At 45.9% G+C, this 19,949-nt stretch overlaps 1 protein-coding gene across 1 annotated transcript in view; it reads left to right on the top strand.

Annotated features, from left to right (window-relative positions):
• LOC144934803 (monocarboxylate transporter 5-like) overlaps nucleotides 1–19,290 on the top strand; it is a 29,007-nt gene extending 9,717 nt beyond the window's left edge. Inside the window, exons 6-8 of the mRNA XM_078860975.1 lie at nucleotides 2,683–2,894; nucleotides 10,159–10,252; nucleotides 16,343–19,290. Coding sequence (XP_078717101.1) covers nucleotides 2,683–2,894; nucleotides 10,159–10,252; nucleotides 16,343–16,566 — 530 coding nt within the window. The 3' untranslated portion in view covers nucleotides 16,567–19,290. The remainder of the gene's footprint in view (nucleotides 1–2,682; nucleotides 2,895–10,158; nucleotides 10,253–16,342) is intronic.
• The last annotated feature ends 659 nt before the right edge of the window (nucleotides 19,291–19,949 follow it).

Here is a 19,949-nt window from a genome sequence, read left to right as displayed (position 1 = left end):
TTGGCAGGGCGTCCATTAGGCAACAAGCCCTGGCCACAGAGTTGACGGGATACTGCAGGTTCCAATCACTCGTCCAGTCGTGTCAGATGGTGCGAAAGATTGACAAAAGATGTGCCCTATTTAATTCCCGTCACGATGAGTTTACGCCGTCTGCGCCAAAACCGGCTGCAGCGCTGAACGAGAGTGTACACACTGCAACCACACGCGGCACCACGCTATACTCCAAAAATAAAAGCGTGCACTTTAAATATAATTTGGCACTCTGTCCAACTGTGTTTTTTAATACGAGACGTAGCAACCCTTTTGGGAATACATTACAGCTGCCGGTACTTTTCCCATCGCGTATTTAGCCGTCGCGTGGTATTGAAACCCAATGTGGACAGATGTTATTTGGCCAAATTTAGAACACCCTCTAGGACTAAAATCAAGTGTGCTTACAGAATGAATTGAGTTGTACTCCCCTGTGGCGTTCCGCACCGATATCGATTGCGTACTGTATCTCTCTCCGAGAGTGAAAGATATCAAGAATGCGAGTGCCTGCCAACTGAGGGAATGCACTTTTGACATCCACCAAGATTTGTGAAAATGAATTTTAATCGTAATGGTTGACAGCCCTTTGTCGACCCGGTGCTGGATTGAAGGCCTCCTCAAGCCATTGTCAACAAAGGGCAATTGTTTGACTTTAGTTTACTCTTTGGTTTTTTCGGTAAAGTCACGTATAAAGATAAAATACGTAATTAAATACTAGCATACGACGTTTCGATTGCAACACAAGCAATCGTCATCAAGTATAAATGAATACTAGATTTGTGTTTCTATTTCATTTATACCTGATGATGATTGCTTGTGTTGCAATCGAAACGTCGTATGCTCCTATTTAATTTATTATTTTATCTTTATACGTGACTTTACCGAAAGAACCGAAGAGTAATTCCTGCAGTCACGAAAGCTCCAAATTAAGATTGACTTTAGTTTATCACGTGCATCAGGGCAGGCTGTTGCATTATGGGGGACTGGTTCGGATATTTGTTCACTACCGATGTTAGCCGTGGCTGGGAATTCAACTGAATAAAACGTTTAAATGCAGTGCAAAAGTGCTGTTTGTACTGTAGTTTACTACAGACTTGGCCATCAGTACAGTTTTAAAAACAGGAAATTACTGTACAGGGTGCTTCAAATGTTTTTTTTACACTTCTGAGAATTTGCAACAACACCACGAGAAATGTGCCTCCGGGCTCTGGAGACCACCTGGAGAAGATTCCAGGCACGCGCTGACAATGATGGCGAACAAGTGGAGACTCTTTGAAAAGCTATTAGCATACATTTGTTAGCAAATGTATGCTAAAAACGATAGTCCCATATAAGTGTTAAAACATTTTTTAAGCACCCTGTATGATAAAAAAAAACATCGGACACAAATGTATTTAATTCCACAACTGCTTTCTGCATGGCATCGTTGCATGAAGGTTATTTTAGAACAAGCAAGGCAAAATGCAACGCTTCTCACAGTACTCAAAATGTTTTCGATTGAGATAAAATAAAAGAGTTTTGGGAATATCAATAAGAAAAAAACATCATTTGAGCTGGTCGGATTGCCAATCCAGGTGTGGGGTGCCCTGTTATAGCCACACTCTTTTTAGTAGTTTTCACATGAAGACCATGAAGGCCCTATTGTAGGCAATTTACACCTCATAGAGCAATCCGAACGTTATTGAACAACCCGATACAGTGCTGGTACAAATCGCGTGGAGGAGGGTGTACAACACACGTTGGCATTTTACTCGCCACGTTCTGGTCCAACAAACAAGCTATCAGACATAATTGTGGGTCGCGAAAGCCTTCGTGTTACGTTTGTAGCGTTGTTAATATTGATTTTTAGATCATACAACATATATAAAGCAATATTGAGGATCAAAAAGACACCGCTGAACCATCTCGAGTCATAACACCATGGGGCAGCGCACAATCCACAGCTGCGGTAGTTATTGTAAAGCGCATTACTAAACTGGGACTGCATGGTGAACGATGTTGCTGTGCAGCGTGGAGACGCGGATAATAACTCAGCCAACAACAATTTATGAGCTTTGGGGGGGGTGGGGTAATTTCAACAAAAATAACCCATATTTTTAAATCCTTTATATTAAGTTCACTTGCTTGCTTGCTTGCGCGCTTACGACCGTGCAAATCTTTCGGTCGTTTTTTAACCCACTTCCCGTGATCCAATCGAGCTGACATTTTGCACACAGACTCGTTGTGCGTGACAATTTATTTTCGTGAAAAATGTTTTCCAAAATTTTAGACTTTTTAGGAAAAAAAAAGTTATATTTAATTACCAATTGCTTAATGGTGGCAGGCAATCATCTGACCCATAGGTGGCAGCCATCTCAAGCCAGAGGACGAGAGGACTCTAGCCGCCCGTTTCAAAGACCAATGTGGGCTGGGTTGTGGCCCATTGAACACGCATATAAAGGATTTATAGTGAAAAACTTTGTTTCTACGGGTTATTTTTTTGTTTCAATTTTAAGGGATACCCAGAGAAACGCCCCTTACACGTGAGACACGGCATCCAGCCACTGTATCTCAAGGTAACCCTTCAATACTGTGTCATCTCGACAACAATGCTCACGGTGATCTCGGGTGCGATGATCATGGCTGCCCCTCCCTGTGTTCATTTGCATTCAGGAATCACCGAGACGTTGACGCAGTTGGCATCTGGGTGGGTGGCCGATCGCAATTACGTGCCCAAGATTCGCTACCTGACGGTCTACCTGTTGCTGTGCGGCATCACAACGCTGCTCTCCCCCTTAGCCACCACCTTCACGAGCCTGATGGCCTACGCCATCGCGTTTGCTATCTTCTGCGGGGGCTACATGGCCCTCCTCCTGCCTGTGCTGGTAACTGACGTCGTCGGCCTTGAGACTGAATCACCATGAGATGTGCCCCGATCACATTCAGATTTTAGAACCTGAGCAGGGTTGACCCTGGATAGGGCTTGGATGAGCGGCCACCAGGCGCGCGCAGGGTTCTTGTTTTTTTCTTCTTGGCTCTTTCGGTAAAGTCACGTAGAAGGGAAATAATAAGTCACGTAGAAGGGAAGTAATAAAATAATAAAAATAAAACATGATAAATTATATTATAATAAAATAATAAAAATAAAACATAATAAATAATATTATATTATGTTTGATTTTTATTATTTTATTATTTCCCTTCTACGTGACTTTACCGAAAGAACCAAGAAGATGAATCCCTGCAGTCACGAAAGCTTTAAATCGAAATTTAGGGTTCTTGTTGTTGGGCTGTTGGGGCTCTGTGGTGGGCAGCAGAAGAGAAATGCAGAAATATACATTCTTGCACTTCCATGCACCCACAGCTATGCTCTCCAACTTCAGAAACCCGCGTTGACTAGTGTGGTGAAGTATAGTTAAATAACTCCTACGACCTGCATGGCATGGGGAGGCCCTCAACCGGCAGTGGTTTGACAAAGAGGCTAGAAATACACCAAGCTAAATTATAGTTGTCATTAATTAAAGCTTTAAAAATAGATCTTCCTCTGAATAAAATTCACGGTTGATATTTTTGATTAATCAGTCTGCATTTGTTAACAATAATTTTAGCAGTATTATCAAGCTTCGTATCTTAAACCATTTCATGACCAGGTGGGTAAGATATTGAATTCGATATTTTTTACAGGTAAGGCCCACCAAACTATACAGCTCTTTTTCAGAAGTGACATGTTTTCAACTAGTAAATGAGTTTTTTTTATTTCGGAGAAAACCAGTGCGACTGGGGAATACCCACGGTGGGTGTTCTATCCTGTGCAGATGCATGAGTTGAAGTCGAAATTTTCTGTACCACCTTCTCCTGGCGAGCCAGGGCATAGCAGCTCCTATATGCCCACGGGAAGGGAGTTTCACAGCCATTGCGTTGTCCACAAACCCTCGTCCCCAAAGCCGCCGGAAACACAGACACTCGCCACCACTGCTATCGCGAGAAAGGTGACGAAAAAATATATATTTTTTAACTTCGCAAAAATCTTGTGTTTCCAATTTTAGTGCGTTCAGTCAAGTCTGTCACTGCAGAGATCTCTTGCAGTGACAGCAGTTGCTGAGGTGTGCGTTCATGTCTTGACCCGTAAAAGAAAGTATTTGAAAGTTCCGTTCGAGCCTTGCTTCAACTTATGGCCTAAAAACCAAGAAAATTGTTATTGAATAATCCAGCACAGCCCCTTTTTAAAAAAAATTGTGCAAAGAGTAATTTCATGAATATCAGAACTGACATTTTCAAGGTCCTCCTTTGAAAATAATATTAGATAACATAACTCTACTCATGCTACAGCACTGAACTAGTTAAACACACATGGAATTGCTTTAATCATTAAAACATTATTTAAAAAACACTCCTATTCTTAAATTCCTCTATTGACTATCAAATACAAACATCTTGAGAGGCGAGCAAGTGCTAGTGATGCAACTCTCGCACAATCGGGCGCTTTATCAATTACATAATCTCACTCTTTGTAAAGATGAAACGCAACATGCGCATGCTTGTTATTTTGCCAAGCTGATTAAATACATTCCTTGAGCAGCCTTGTTAAAATGCACTCCATTCCCTAACCTCGCACACAAGCACCATTCATCGCACGGGATTTACTAGCGAAGGAAATGCTGCCAATTGCCACACTAATCACTCAATCGTGGCTGCACTCTGGAAACCTACGCAGGGTACGTGTGTGTGTTGCACTTCTTTGTCGCCGTACGTAGCCAACCGTGCTAACGGAAGGTGCGGGTACGCGTCGATCTACAGACATTATATGTATACATGGGGTCAAATCTACCCGCGCGATCCGCGCGGATCGAAGAGGCCCTCGTCGATTGGTGGAATTGAAAAAAATGACCGTACAGGTGCATACTTAATAGCAGATATGTGTATATATAAAAAAAAACAATCGATATCTCTCACACGACTACAAACAACATGTAACAGGTGCCGGACGCACACATTTTTTCTCGTGTAGTCAATCAGTGTGCAGAACGTGTACAGAAATAACCTTGCGAGCACGAGAGAGATTTAATAGCGCAATAGCGGACAGGCGATTAAACACGGTGCAATGGGCCACCGGGCTAGATTGTGTGATATCGACACGGCCCATGACATGATTCTTAGCAGATGTGGCGGAATTACGGGAGGGAAAGCGATAAGGGAGCACTCACAAGACACGGCGGCTGACATGTTTATCAGCTGCCCCTGTGCATTTCTTAAAATCGCCTTCTCGGAGTTTGTGAACGCTGTGGGCCAATTGGCAATTGTGAGCACCACTTTGAAGATACAACACTGAGGCCCAAAAGTGCTGAGTGTCAACACCATAGTTTAGCATGGTGAGTTTACTATGGATACTCTGGTTTCTTAATAATAATAAACCCAGCGTTATAAAGCTTTTCAAATCGATCCCACATTGACAGAGCCTGGTTAGTACCTGTATGGGTACCCTGCAGGGCTTGTCGTCCAGGTGTTGCAGGCATAAGCATTGGGGCGCCACGGTGGCTAGGAGATGTTAACTCTCTCACCTGGCGTGCAGGAGGTCGTGGGTTCGATGCCGACCCTGACGCCTGCTGTGCATTTGGAGTTTGCGTGTCCCTCTCCCTGTGGTGGTGTGAATATTTCTCCGGGTCCTCCTGCCCCCCCCCCACATTTTGAATCAACGTGCACTTAGAGTATTTGGGTGCCATACATTTCCACGTGATAAGCACTTCCTTGAGCTATCATTTGTGAAATCTAGGCTGCTTCTGAAAAAAATAGCTATATAGCTTAGTGGGTCTTACTTGGTAATGTTTTTTTATAGTTTAGTTTTGGTCTGCGAAGAGACCAGGAAGTGGCCTTTTATCTCTGTTGGTACTCTGATTTCCTCCAGGAGTGATAAACCCCCGTTATCGGAAGTGGTGACATGTTCCAATGACCCAATTGGCGCGGAGAGTTGCGAGTCACTGGACAATGTGTCGTGATCATTTTCACAATGACGATTTTTATTTGTTACAAGCGTCACTGACAATCAAACGAGAGACAGACAACTCAGTGACCTTTCAGCAGGTGGCGTACGTTGCCCAGTGTCACATTCCCCAAGTGGTTGTGGAGGGTTCACACGCGTGGTATTCATATTCTTAGGTTTTTTCGGTAAAGTCACGTAGGTAAAAAAATAAAATTAATAAAAGTAAAATAAAATACAAAATAAAATAAAAATCACGACGTTTCGGAGGCAACACAAGCTTCCGTCTTCAGGTGGAACCGTCACAGCACGTAAATGAGAATTTCTCATTTACTTGATACAGCAAGCCAGCTGTGACGGTTCCACCTGAAGACGGAAGCTTGTGTTGCCTCCGAAACGTCGTGATTTTTATTTTATTTTTATTTTATTAATTTTTATTTTAATTTTTTACCTACGTGACTTTACCGAAAAACCCTAAGAATATGAATCCTTGCAGTCACGAAAGCTTCAAATCTAGAACGCGTGGTATTGTTTATCATTATTACCCGAGTCTCATGACTCAGTGGGTCACGCCAAATGTTCCCAGTAGGGAGCGATGATTGCCATGCACGATATACACCAGCGGAGTAATTACTTGAATGCAGTGTAGTATGGTCAGCCTGTGAGGGATGCCTATTCTCCTCGTTGATTGTTCCTTATTAAATGAATTGAACGTGAATTGTGTTACGCATAGCGACTGTCACCATGAGAGAGAATGTGTATCCCTGTCTCACGATGTGCCATGTCCGATCGCAGAGACGTTGGCGACTGCGGCCTTCTTCCGTTTCGCTCTGTCCGTGAAATTGACTCAAGAAACCCTTCTGAAGGAGACATTCTTTTTGTTGTTGCTGTTTTGTAGAACCCAGCTGAAGCACGCCTTCCGTGACAGCCTTCGGCGCAGAGAGTTCCACAATCATGGGGGGTGGGGGGGGCACAGAAGCGAAGTGCCCAGAAATCGCCCACAGACTTCACCGACCTTAAAGAGGAGGCTCTTGTTGAAACGTCGCGGGCGCAGCCAATCCCCGATATATGGGGCGGGGGGGGGGGGTTGAGATCATTCAGGCCATTGAATGTGAGGAGGAGGAGGACATTGAATTCTGCGTGGAATTTAATCGGCAGCCAGTGAAGTTATACGCAAGGAGAGGGGTTCATCTTCTTGGTTCTTTCGGTAAAGTCACGTAGAAGGGAAATAATAAAATAATAAAAATAAAACATAATAAAATACAATTCTCACGAAGTTTCGGCCGAAACGTTGTCTTTCCGACAGACCTGTTCTTCACCTGAGGATGGCTGCTTGCGTTGTGGCCGAAACGTCGTGAGAATTGCATTTTATTATGTTTTATTTTTATTATTTTATTATTTCCCTTCTACGTGACTTTACCGAAAGAACCAAGAAGATGAATCCCTGCTGATGACATTTGCCATCATAAGCGAGAATAGAATGTGCCTAGCGAGGGACAATTATCCAGTGTACTGTACTGTATATTACTTGACGCGACACATGCGTCTGAAGCATGGACACTGACCGAGCAAAAGAAACAAACATTCTCGAACAACAACAAAAATAAAAGCTAGCAAAAAAAAAATACCCATTTTTGTAATTATGCTGAGACGGAAAGAGGGAGCACACGGATCAGATAACAAACACGAGCTGGAGACGTCATTTTGACTTAAAGGAATTGGATTTGAGCTGGACACTAAGCTTGAATGGTTGATGGCCAGTGGTGGAGTGGCAGCCGAAGGAGAGAAACGGGCCCGAGATTGCATCAATAAAGGACACACAGAGCAATGAGATCCAACTGGCGTGCAAGGAGCTTTAATTTTTTCTAAATGTAAACTATTTTAATGTTACCAGGTAAGGCCCACTAAGCTATGTAGCTCTTTTTCAGAAGCGGCCTGGCCAAATACTCTAAACGCGTGGTGATTCTAAATGTGGAGGGAAAAATCATCGAACCCGGAGAACAAAAATACACACGTGACCACGGTGGAGAACATGCAAACTTCAAATATACAGGCATCAGGGTGAGGATCGAACCCACGACCTCCTGCATACCAGGCGAGGTAATGAACATCTTTCCACCGCGAAGCGCCGTCGACGGTTTTGGGGTGGCCTTTATCCAGCAGTGGATAAGAACATGGTTAATGACAACGCTTATATTACTCCTGCTGAACCAAAGTTATCTTCACTTAAACGAATAGATTTTTCCCTTGTAAAAAAAAAGCAATTGTTGAATACAGGACGAAATATCAACATCTAATGTGGGAACGAGTAGCCCTGCTCGCGGGGGAAGAACATTGCTTCCAGATGCTGGCTCCGTCGAGTGGGTCACCATGGGTTCATTGCCCAGTCGGGTCCCGCTGGTTGTGTGTTTGCCCGCGAGCTTCCGTTCGATTCACTCTGCGCGAGCACAGACACGAAGAAGCCCGCGGCCACGATGACCCCCCCCCCCCCCCCGAGCACGGCCGTGCCCCTCTCTCCCAGTCGCCCACATGACACGGACGCCAGGGGTCCTGGAAGGGCAGCCAACCGAAGGAAGGCAGAAGAGGTCATGGTGATGGCGTGCGCGTGTGTTGTTACTTGTCACGTGGGGAGCGGTGGTGCAGCGGTTAGCGCGCTGCGCTACGAACCCGGCGACCCGGGTTCCATTTCCGTTCATGGCCAACACCAGTGTGACGATTATTTGAACCGGTCCTGGGGCCTCCTCTAGGTCGACTCGGCCTCAAATGAGTACCTGGTGCGGTGTGTAAACATCGCCACCGGGGAGACAAAGGCGGCCGTGCGTGGTGTTGGCCACCCACACCCTTCGTGTGCCGTGCCGGCCTTCATAGGTGCTACTCGCTAACAGCACTTGCCCCAACAGTTTGTTAATGCTATTCGGGGGATCTTTGTGTGTGTGTGTGTGATGTGTTTGCATGTGCTCTGTGTGTTCGCGTGGACTCGCATGTGCTGTCCATACGTTGACGAGTGCGCGTGCGATGCGACCGCATTGCGTGCGACTTGGCCGTGAGCGCAGGGCGAACGATGGGGCTTGTTCCAACCAAGCCTGCGTTACGCAGTGCTTGCTAGAAAGTGCCGCTGCCGCTTTTGGTGAATATTCGCGGCCCCCTAGTGGAAACAAGCGGTGGCGTCCCAGGGAGACGATAGAACAACGGAGTGCAGGCCACGTACCGTGTCAAGCCTTCGCGGTTTAGACCGTGTTCTTGTACTGGGAAATTGAGTTTTCAGGTCCGTACGGCGTATAGCCGTTTCAATACGGGCAACACATGTTTTTGTTTATTTATTTGTGTTTCTCCCTTGTGATGGGACTTGGTAGGATGAACGTTGAGATTTATAAGGGCACGGGGTGACCAATAAGGTCTGAATGGGTAGGTAATAAGGTAGGGCAATGATAAGGGGTTGACAGCTATGGATGGAACAACCGTGTTAAGAAATGACTCTCCTCGTTTTTAAGCGACCTCAAACGAGCGGGCAACTCCAACGAGTACTTTAAGAGATCTAACTCGGCTTATTCAAACCAATGTATGTCCGTTCTCAAGTGCGATCAGCATCGTTACCGTTTTCCAAAGTGTCATTTGCTTCTCGAAAGCGGCCACGAGTGGCAACGCTTGCTGTGATTGTAACAACAAACAGCACACACACACGATATGAGTGCAAAGTACAGGACATGGAAACAAATCGCTTTAAAAAATATGCTAATAAAACTAAACTATTTCTTATCTTACCAGGTGAAGCCCACTGAGCTATTGGCTTCTTTTCAGCTGAGACCTGGCCACAAATGATAGCACAACGAAGTGGATTTTCACGTGGAAATTTATAGCAGCAAAATCATCCATAATACAGGTCTTTTGGGTTAGATCGCGTAAATATATAAATGTGTCGTGAAAACCGCTAATGTGCCGTTAAACCCGCAGAATCATCTAAATAATCTAAAGGCATGCTTCTAGATCACTGCATATGTGGCAGGTCACGAGCAAGAAGAACAATACCCTTATTGGAACAAACAAACTGATCACTGGAATCCCAGCACAATGAGCAAACAGGTTTGGGGATGCCTCAATCCCGCCGGCGGTTAAAGAATGATTGACGATGATGATGATGACGGTGATCGAGGGTGCGTCCGTGTCTCCTCCGCCAGGTGGACCTGCTGGGCGTGCAGAGGGTTCGCAGCGCCTTCGGCCTCTCGATGTTCTTCGTGGGCTTTGGCTGCCTTATGGGGCCCCCCACTGCAGGTACCGACCGAACATCGCAGCCACCCTCGCTAGAGGGATCTGGGCCGACGCAATAAACAAAGGGGGGAAAAAATTGTAATCGTGGCAAAAGACCGCTGGGTGAAACCACTAAGTGTTTTATATTCTCCTTTTGTATGTTGAACTTATTTCGCAATACAACAATTTTACCCCTTCTGGCAATAAAACTGGCGGTAAGATGTTAAAACACCAAACAGAATCCTGTTTCAATTAATCTTGTCTGCATTAACCACACGTACTGGTGGTGAACATTCAAACAAAAAATGCTGATAATTACATATGCACCGTGTTTGAAACTGATTCGTCCACACCAGAGAGAGCTTTCTTTTATTTCGCACGGTCGGTAGCCAACTGTGCTGATCGGAGTTTATAAAATCTATGAATGGTGAATCTAGAACCCTTTTGTCAGTCCACAACTGCGGTGCTTCTCAACATATGTTCATCCCACGACACCCACTGCTTCTGAGCTCGCTCGCTCTTCGCGGCACACGCCGAACCAAAACCTCACTAGATTTGAAGCTTTCGTGACTGCAAGGATTCATATTCTTAGGTTTTTTCGGTAAAGTCACGTAGGTCTATTCATAGTCTCAAGCCGCACCTTACCATAATAATAAAAAGTGGGCCATTCCTGGCCCTTCCCCCCCCCTCAAGCATTATATATACGGAGTGGTATCTCCTGTAATCTCTCATTTACTTGATACAGCTGTCGGGCTGTGACGGTTCCACCTGAAGACGGAAGCTTGTGTTGCCTCCGAAACGTCGTGATTTTTATTTTATTTTACTTTTATTAATTTTAATGTTTTACCTACGTGACTTTACCGGAAAAAACCTAAGAAGACAAAACGTCACTGTGGGCCCAGCTGGGTGGGTGGGGGAATGCGTTGCGACTGAAAGAGAATTCTCAATGCCTCGCCTACCGCACACGTGGGCTGGGGGTGGGGGCTGACGGCCGTCTGTCGTGCCGCGCCACGACCAATGGGAGCCTGGGCGCGGCGCTCGGATCGGCCACTGAACGGCACGGAGGAGAGTTCGTCTGCTCTCGCTTGCGAACGGTGACGGTCACCGCATCGCGGCACTTTCAGGTGACATTCTGCGGCCGTCTGGAACGCTCTTCCTTTCGATATTAGGAAGCCCCCCTGGAGCTGTGCACTTTTAAATTATCTAGATTGAAAACTCATTTCTTTATCAATGTTTTTGGTATTTAGTTTGTTATCTTCCCCGCCGCACCTCCGATTAGCACGGTTGGTTACGTACGGTGCAAAATTAGTTCAACATACACACATGCAGTAACCCTCTTTCTTTTCCTATAATTTCGAGAATACCACGGCACATCTGGGACTTCGCTGCGATACACCGGTTGCGAAGCAATGCGCCATCGGATAAGATGATGGCACCCTCCGTTTTTGTCAGTCATGGGTTTTGTGTGACCATACTTCATCATGCTGGTCAGTGCCGATTGGTGTGAAGGGAGAGGCTACAGGATCGGTTCAGGTATCAGAATATTTATTAATACTGGAGAAATCCGATGAGCTATGAAGCTCTTTTTCACACATGTCCAAAGTTTTACGGATCCTGTTGCGATGCCCATACGATAGAAGAAGATAGCCACAGTGCATGATGAAATTTTCTAAATACTCTACGTCAGTGTCGCTCACTAATTTTCAGAGGGGGCCACTTTCGCCGATAAGACATCATCAGTGTGAGGGGCCGCCACACATTTGACAACCATTGGGGGTTTGATGGCAGCACGATGATGGTGTGGAGTGTTGCCACGTGATGTCTATTGTCGCGGGCGGCACATCAGGGGCCGCACCAAAGGCCACGAGGTGGCCACCAGGGGCCCGAGGGCCTTGCGATGAAGAACACTGCCCTACATGTACAAGGTCAAGAGGTCATCACAACCAGTGCCGTTGATGTCACCTCGCCGACGCTTCCTTCCTTCTGCCAGATCTCTAATCGTTTGCATAGTTAACACGGAATCACCAAAGTCTGCTCTTACAGAGCAACACATTCGGATTGAAGTCTTATGGATTCTTAGCAATATATTACAATGCGTGTACATTGTAATGCGCACAGTGTTTCAAATGCTGAGCGCTATAGTTGAGAATATTTATTTTATTTCGTGAGCTGGTCGGCAGGCATGCTCCGATACGACGGATGAACTGCTCTTGACAAGAACAAAATTGCCCCTTCATTCGATGACAGCGACAGCAGAGTGAAGGTAAAACTTACGACACACATATCATAAGGCTCCTGAAGACGAAGGTATCCAAGATTAGAGGGAACGCAGAGTCCAACGCCACGCGCAGCCTCTGCACATTGATTGATTGTCAATGTTATGCAACAGCAGCAGCACTGTCGTAGAGGTGAACGAACGCGTGATTGACGGCTCTTATTTCCCCAGCCACGCCGGTTCACTGCTTGATAAGTCTGTTCGAGCGTCAGAGGAGATGCCTGTTCCACCCTAAATAAAGTAGCGGTCATCGCCCACCATGAATAACCGAGATGAACTTCGTGGCTGTCAGCGTCAACTCCATGGCCTGCAGCCGGGTAAAACAACGATCGGAGATCTTGAGCTTAAAAGTTGCAATGGGATAGGCAATGCCGCAAAGCAGTGGCATGTCGGGCGGCGTTTCGGCATGGGCTCTCGGTGCAACGGATTAAATTTACCCCCTCCCCCCCTCCCCCCTGTTAAATTTCTCCCCCTACTCTCTGTAAGCCCCCGGCGCCGGGACCCTTCCAGCTTGTGGGCCCCGGTGCAGTTTCCCCGCCTGCACACTCGATAGCCACGTCACTGGCCCCGTGTGTCCGTGAGTGAGTGACGTCACATGGCACCGCTGATGCGACGTCACAAAGGCGGTTGGGCGCTGTGCTGGCCAGCCACCCTCCTCGTGCACCGTGCCGGCCTTCATAGGTGCTCCTCACGAACGGCACTTGCCCCAACGTTCTGTTAAGGCTATACGGGGGATCTTTGTCTTTGTTTTTTTTTAGTGCGTAAGCGATGTCACACGACACCGCTGATGCGACGTCACCTGTGCAGCAGGCGTATCACCTTGGCCCGTTTGGCCCACATCTGTTTTGACATTCACGTCTTACAGACGTTTTCCAAAGACCGAATCGCCGTGAATGTGCCCAAAATTTGTCGGATCTCAGAAGCTATGCGCGCTCGAGTCTGGTTCGTACTGGATGGGAGACTGCCTGGGAATAATGGGCGTTGTAGGCTCGGGCTGAAAAGTGGCAACGGTATAAAAAATAATCATGATTTATAAAGCGCTCTTAAACAATCGTTCTCAGGGCGCTACGGATGGAAAGGCGGAAATCGTTAAACATCGGCCGAGGAAAGCAGAGGTGACCAGTACGTTTGAAAATAACTAAAGAGCAAAAGCCATTTTTAAACAGATTCGTTTTTAGTCAAGAGTTGTAGATTTCAGTTGTCTCGGAAGTCCTGACCGCGAACGCCAACGAGTGCGAGAGTTGAATACTCGACAATGGATTTGTGAATCCATCTGTGCAGGGATTTCAGTATTAGCCCCTCATATACGAGGTGGGGTTTCTCCGAGTTCTGCACGACGGTTTTACTTTCACGTCAAATACCCATTGACGGAATTTAGCAAAACATAATCACGGCAGGGCCCTACCGCCAAAGAGGCTTGAGACTTGGTGGAATTGTCCTGGGTAAAACGCACGGACGGCTATTACTACAACAATTGATTTTCACCACCCTTGGCAAATGCAGTAGGCCACTGCTCTCTGCGATCATTCACTGCCAGCATTTCAGATATTCACCGGACTACTCCTGAAGCCATCTCCTTGGCTCACCCACCAACCTCGACACGAACAGAGAAACGTTGCTGATCAACTCGGAGCCATCAAGCCTTCTGCGCGGGGAACACGGAGACGTCTGCTTTACTCTCCGCAACTTCCCGTGTCCAGCCACCTCTCGTCCCTATGGTCATCACCATCATCAGCCGTTGTCAATCCACCGCTGGATGACAGCCTCCCCACGCGGTCGCCACTACACGTTGCGCCCGCAATGCCACAATCCACTCTCGTTCCTGCACTTGAGCCGATGTCATCACTCTCCATCTCCACCGTGGAGGTGTAGCGATGAGTGGTCGTCCTCTCGGGGTTTGTTTGACCTTAGACAGTGGCGCTGCCGATGATCTCGTATTACTTCGGCGCGCAATTCTCGGGTTTTTATTTTTTTGGTCCTCAAACCGGCAAACTTTGTTGTGGCTGAGGCCACTAGCATCGCGTCTCGCAAGGCACCGCTGTGCGCTGTCTTCGCACGCCCACTGAAAAACCATTCGCCCGAACCCAAAACACGAGCCGACGTACAGTGTGAACCTTCAAACATGATACGCCTTGAGGACGAATTGGGCTACAGAATTAACGGCTGTGCCCGGAGGTCGGGCCCAATGTATGCAGGAGAGCAAATGGAACATTTTTCCAGGGCCCAAAACTTACACAAGATCTCCCATGTAAAAACTAAAATATTTTAAATACATTTTAGATATTTTGTAATATATTAAAATTATATATATGTGTGTCTTTGTGTGAGTCTCTCTCTGCTTGTGTGTCTGTGTGTCTCCGTGTCTATGTTTTGTCTCTCTCTCAAATTTAGCAATCTTTGTAAGAACGTAATCAACCGGGTGGGGTGTTGACTGTTGTGTTTGCCGACTCTCTGTGTTGTGTTGCATTGTATTTCCAAGTTTACTATGTCAGTTTTCTCATTCATGTGTACCTGATGATGTTTGCTTGTGTTGCAATCGAAACGTCGTATTCTATTATTATTTAATTTATTTCTACGTGACTTTACCAAAAGAACCAAAGAGTATATATATACATATTTTAATATATACAAATGATTTTAAAGAATATATTTAGATTTGTTTTAAAAGGAAAGTAGTGATATCTGATCATATTATAATTTTAATAAAAACAAGAGTCCTGCAGTGTGTACCGGTTAGCAACCGTTTGGGACTTTGTGTGCGCGCGTCTGCAATAGTGATGCTAGCCCACCTGGGGGGGCTACTGAGCAGGAAATATTTTTGGCGGAACCCCCTTTCAACGTATACAATCCCCGTGAGGTGACAGAAGGGAGAGTAACAAGAGGCAATGATGTAGTGAGATAAAAGAAATGTAGACAAACACAGAGATGTAGTGAGATGAGAGAAGAGAGATGCAAACAACATAGGGATGTTCGTCAGTTTAACACTTGGGCTTTCGCAACCAAATCTGGCTGTCGCCTGATGATGCTAGTTGTAATTACTGGAGAAACGTCGTACTCAGATTGTAAATGTTGTGGATTTGCTCTCCAACACAACGTTGTGCTGAACTAGTAACGAATTGGCACGTTCTGTTTAAGTGGCAAATCTTACTAATTGGCTGTCGGGCGGTGGCGGGTTTAACGACACATTTATATATTGACGCGATCTAACCTAAAAAACTTCTATTATGGAACATAAAGATGAGACTTTTTTTTAATTACACGTCATTCAGTTTCTGGTGTTTATGGACTTGAGCTGATATTTTACGCGGCCTATTTTGTCATGAATTCTACGCCAATAGAATTGCTTGGGGGCTCTGAGCTATTGCTCACTTCGTTTATGGCTAAATCCACCACTCACCACTGTGTGCCTGGACGTGCCACGGTAGGACAGCGATGAGCGCACTGCGCTACGGACCCGAGTTCGATTCTCACTCACGGCCAACACCGGTGACGATTATCTGAATCGGTCCCAGTCCTGGGCCTCCCCTAGTTCGACTCAGCCTCAAATTAGTAACTGGTGCCAGTATAAACATCGCCACTGGGGAGAAAAAGACAGCCGGGCGTGATGCTGGCCACCCACCCCATCGTCTGCCGTGCCTGCCTTCATAGGTGTTCGCTAAAAGCACTTGTCCCAACAGTCTGTTTGGGCTATACGGGGGAAGGGGGGGTCTTTGTCTTTGGGTAGGTGGGGCGGGAGAAGGGGGCAGGGGTCATCTCTGCTCCGGCTGTTCCAGGAGCCAAGATACCCAAATCCGTCCGTGGCCCTCTCGTGACTCTGCCCTCTCCCCGCCGTCGTGCAGGCTGGCTGTACGACATCACGCACACGTACGACTCGTCCTTCTTCCTGGCGGGCACGTGCTACCTCATCGCGGCCGTGCCCCTGCTCCTGGAGCCGCTGGCTCAGGCTCGCGCCCGGCACCACGACACCGCGAGGCCCCTGGGGACCGGCTCACCGGTTCCCGGCCTCAATGGGGAGTCGCTGGGCCCTCTGCCCGGAGCCGGTCCCCTGACCTCACGTGGATGAAAATGCAATCCCGAGGAATCGCAGGGGCTGTGCAGAAACATAGACCCCCTCCCCCCTACCACCCCCCCCCCCATCCATCCTGGGAAATATACTCAACGTCACCCACAGTGCTCCACAACACGGAAACATGAGTTTGTATGCAATATCGTAGTTTTTGTTTATTATTATTATTACACGCTTTTATTTAACTCACTCTGTCTGTTGTCGTATCCTCAAAGCTTGTAACTCAATTTTTACCCACTTCCCAATGTGGCATCGGCTGAAAACTTGGTATACGTATGTCATACTGATGACAATACGATATTCTATCATTAAAAATACAAAATAAACATATTTTTAAACATTATTTTACACGCTTTTTATTAACTCACTCTGTCTGTTGTTGTCGTATCCTCAAATCTTGTAACGCAATTTTAACCCACTTTCCAATGTCGTATCGACTGCAAACTTGGTATACGTATGTCATACCAATGACAATACTATATTCCATCATTAAAAATAAAACAAATATTTTTAAACAATCTTTTTTCTATGTTATGTTTCGGCTTGGGTCTAATTGTCGACGCTCAACTGACATTGGCTGTAAATCACCATGTCGTGGAGTTCTGCCATTACTCGTACGGTACATTTCATTAAAGCGTGTTTTAACAAAAAGTTTTTTTTAAATATCACTTATTTTATTTTGTTACAGATTCCCATAGTTCAGATTGAGTGCTCTTGCCGATGGCATCCAGTAAGCGAGCAGCCATTTGTTTAGAAAGCCTGACTGTGCTGATGAGACCCAGAAGGTGTTTGGAACCGGGTGGAGAGTTTGCTTGCTTGAATAAATGCTGCCGGTTAATGTTAATCTTGAAAGCCAATAGACCGATGTGACTAAAATCTCAATGTTTATGTCGAGACAAAAAAGGAGTCATGGTTATATGTGCTTTTACTCCATTTACCTGCATGACATGTCAGGATTGTGACAAATGCCAATGACATAGTCACTTTAAGATGTTTTCTTGTTCATGGTTTTTTGTTTGTTGCGGTTGCACCCGATTCAAGAGCCGAATGGCTCACAGGGCTATACCTAATAAATGAACTTTGAACTTTGGCTTGTGGAGGCACTCATCCAGCAGTGGATTGATGATGGCTGATGGTGACCATTGAGCAACGCTCGATATGCATAATGAAGCCGGCTTGTACACGAACCACATTATCTGTATTACAAGACGCTCCGGAAAGTAAGATGCATCTACTTGTGCACAGGGTGAATCTAGTTTTACAAATCTGATCACACACACACACACAAATAAACTGGATTATAAGACGCACGTCAGCGTTTTGCTTTAAACTACAGGGGCAGATGATGTGTCTTATAATCTAGAAGATATGGTCCATATATAGTCCTTTAATCGGTCCACTGCTGGATGAGGGTTGCGCTCATTGTCGGGATTATTTGATCATACTTCACCACGCTGGTCAGTGTGGGTCGATTAAGGTACCTCCGATTAGCACCTTTAGCTTTGTATGGTCCGAAAGAAGTTCAACATTGATATAAGAGAGCATAGTAGTAGTTGGAGCACGGTACAGTGCAACAATGTACTGTATGTTGCCGCACTCTCCTCTGCCGACAACGTAGCCCCGCAGCAGCCTATAGCACCTGTGTTACACAGGTGGTGGCCCATCATCCAACCATGATCCGGCTTCCACCGCTGCATAGCTTCTGTGATCCGGTGGGCTCAGGCGCATTAGTTTTAGACAGCTACGTATGAAGCGGATGCACGCGTTCAAAAAAAAAAACTTACAAAAACATGATCGCAATGCATGACAATTATAGAGGAGTGTCCTGTTAAAACTTGATAACCCACACTCTTTGGTTCTTTCGGTAAAGTCGCGTAGGTATGAAATAAAATCAATCACGACGTTTCGGGCACAACACAAGCGTCCGTCATCAGGTGAACCAAAGAGTATGGATTCTTGCAGTCACGAAAGCTTCAAATTAAGATTGATAACCCACGCAGATAGACTGCATTACATCAACAAACAACCGCATTGATACGTCGAAAATCCACTGCGTCAATTGTCGTGGTTGTGCTGCATAGCAGGCCTGGCGTTTCGTCAGGTTGTGTGTGTTGTTCAGCGTGATTCCGTGAACTTACGCGAAGCGAATTCAATTCCATCTCTCAAAAAAATCTATCGGCATGTGCAGCGAAACGTCGGACATCGTGCTTGAACAACACACGGCACGATGTGAGGACGTTACCAGAGGGCCGGTACATGCCAATCCACTTACGATAGTTTTTTTTTTATATCGGTACCATCTCCCCTTAGGTGGTCACACAATGAAGGCAATTCACTTTCACGGATACCCTTCAATCAGAGGGCAATATTTCCTGGGTATTTACAAATTCCACGACTTTAATTGTCATTTTCACGAAGCGCGAATTGAAAAATATGGACTAATAAGGATGAAAAAAAGTATGTATTGTTCAGCCAACGTGTTCATGATCATTCATTGTTCATCGCCTTGTATTTTTATTCTGTTAAACGGTCAAATCACAGCGCAGAATGTCGATTTCCAGCTACCACAAGGTGGCTCTGTAACCCAGATTAGCAGTTGTGACCGATACAAAAAAAATAAAGAGTTAGTTCTGGAAGAAAAACTCATGTACGCGACACACATTTTATACGCGGTATAATTTTTTATCAATAAAATATGTGTTATTGTTTAAACAATTTAAAATAAAACCATCTATTATAACCATGTCATTCGAGAGTGGGTTATAATTACAAGGAACAGCTGTCCTGTTTTTAAAGGCCCTCCTGAGGGGTTTCCCTCTGTTAGGAATGTACAGAGCTGGGCAAGACATGTCACTTGAAGGCGTAATGGCAGATGGTCAAGAATAATGACGGAGCGCCAAATCATGGAATTGAGCGTTTCCAAGAGGCACCCAGCAAGTTTGATGGAGCGATAAAATCAGATCGTATGCAGGTGCTGGGTGGATCACCATCACGTCGCCTGATCGCGAGAGATGACTATGACTTGGGGAGGTCTTCATCCAGCGGTGGTTTCAACCACGGCCGTTGCTAATGAATATGTCAGTCAATTATCGCGCGATGCGGTACAACCTGTCCCAAAAAACAAGTACCACTCGCTCATAGAGGCAGCAGCTCCAACTCATGCCCTGCACTCTGCATGGGCACACTGCACTACAATTAGCACCGTTGGCTATGTACGGCGCGAAAGAAGTAAACAACATTCACACTGCGTTTCTTAACGCCATTTTAGCACAGACGTTTTCCCGCACCTCTGATTAGCATGGTTGGCTACGTACGGCGCGAAAGAAGTTCGCAACATATGTACACGCACATACATTTAAGGGGCCTTTTCCCATCGCTCA

This window comes from Lampetra fluviatilis, chromosome 11 (assembly GCF_964198595.1).
Source record: "Lampetra fluviatilis chromosome 11, kcLamFluv1.1, whole genome shotgun sequence".
Lineage (NCBI taxonomy): Eukaryota > Metazoa > Chordata > Hyperoartia > Petromyzontiformes > Petromyzontidae > Lampetra > Lampetra fluviatilis.
Note: the sequence above shows the minus strand (reverse complement) of the source record. Positions and strands in the feature narration are given on the sequence as shown.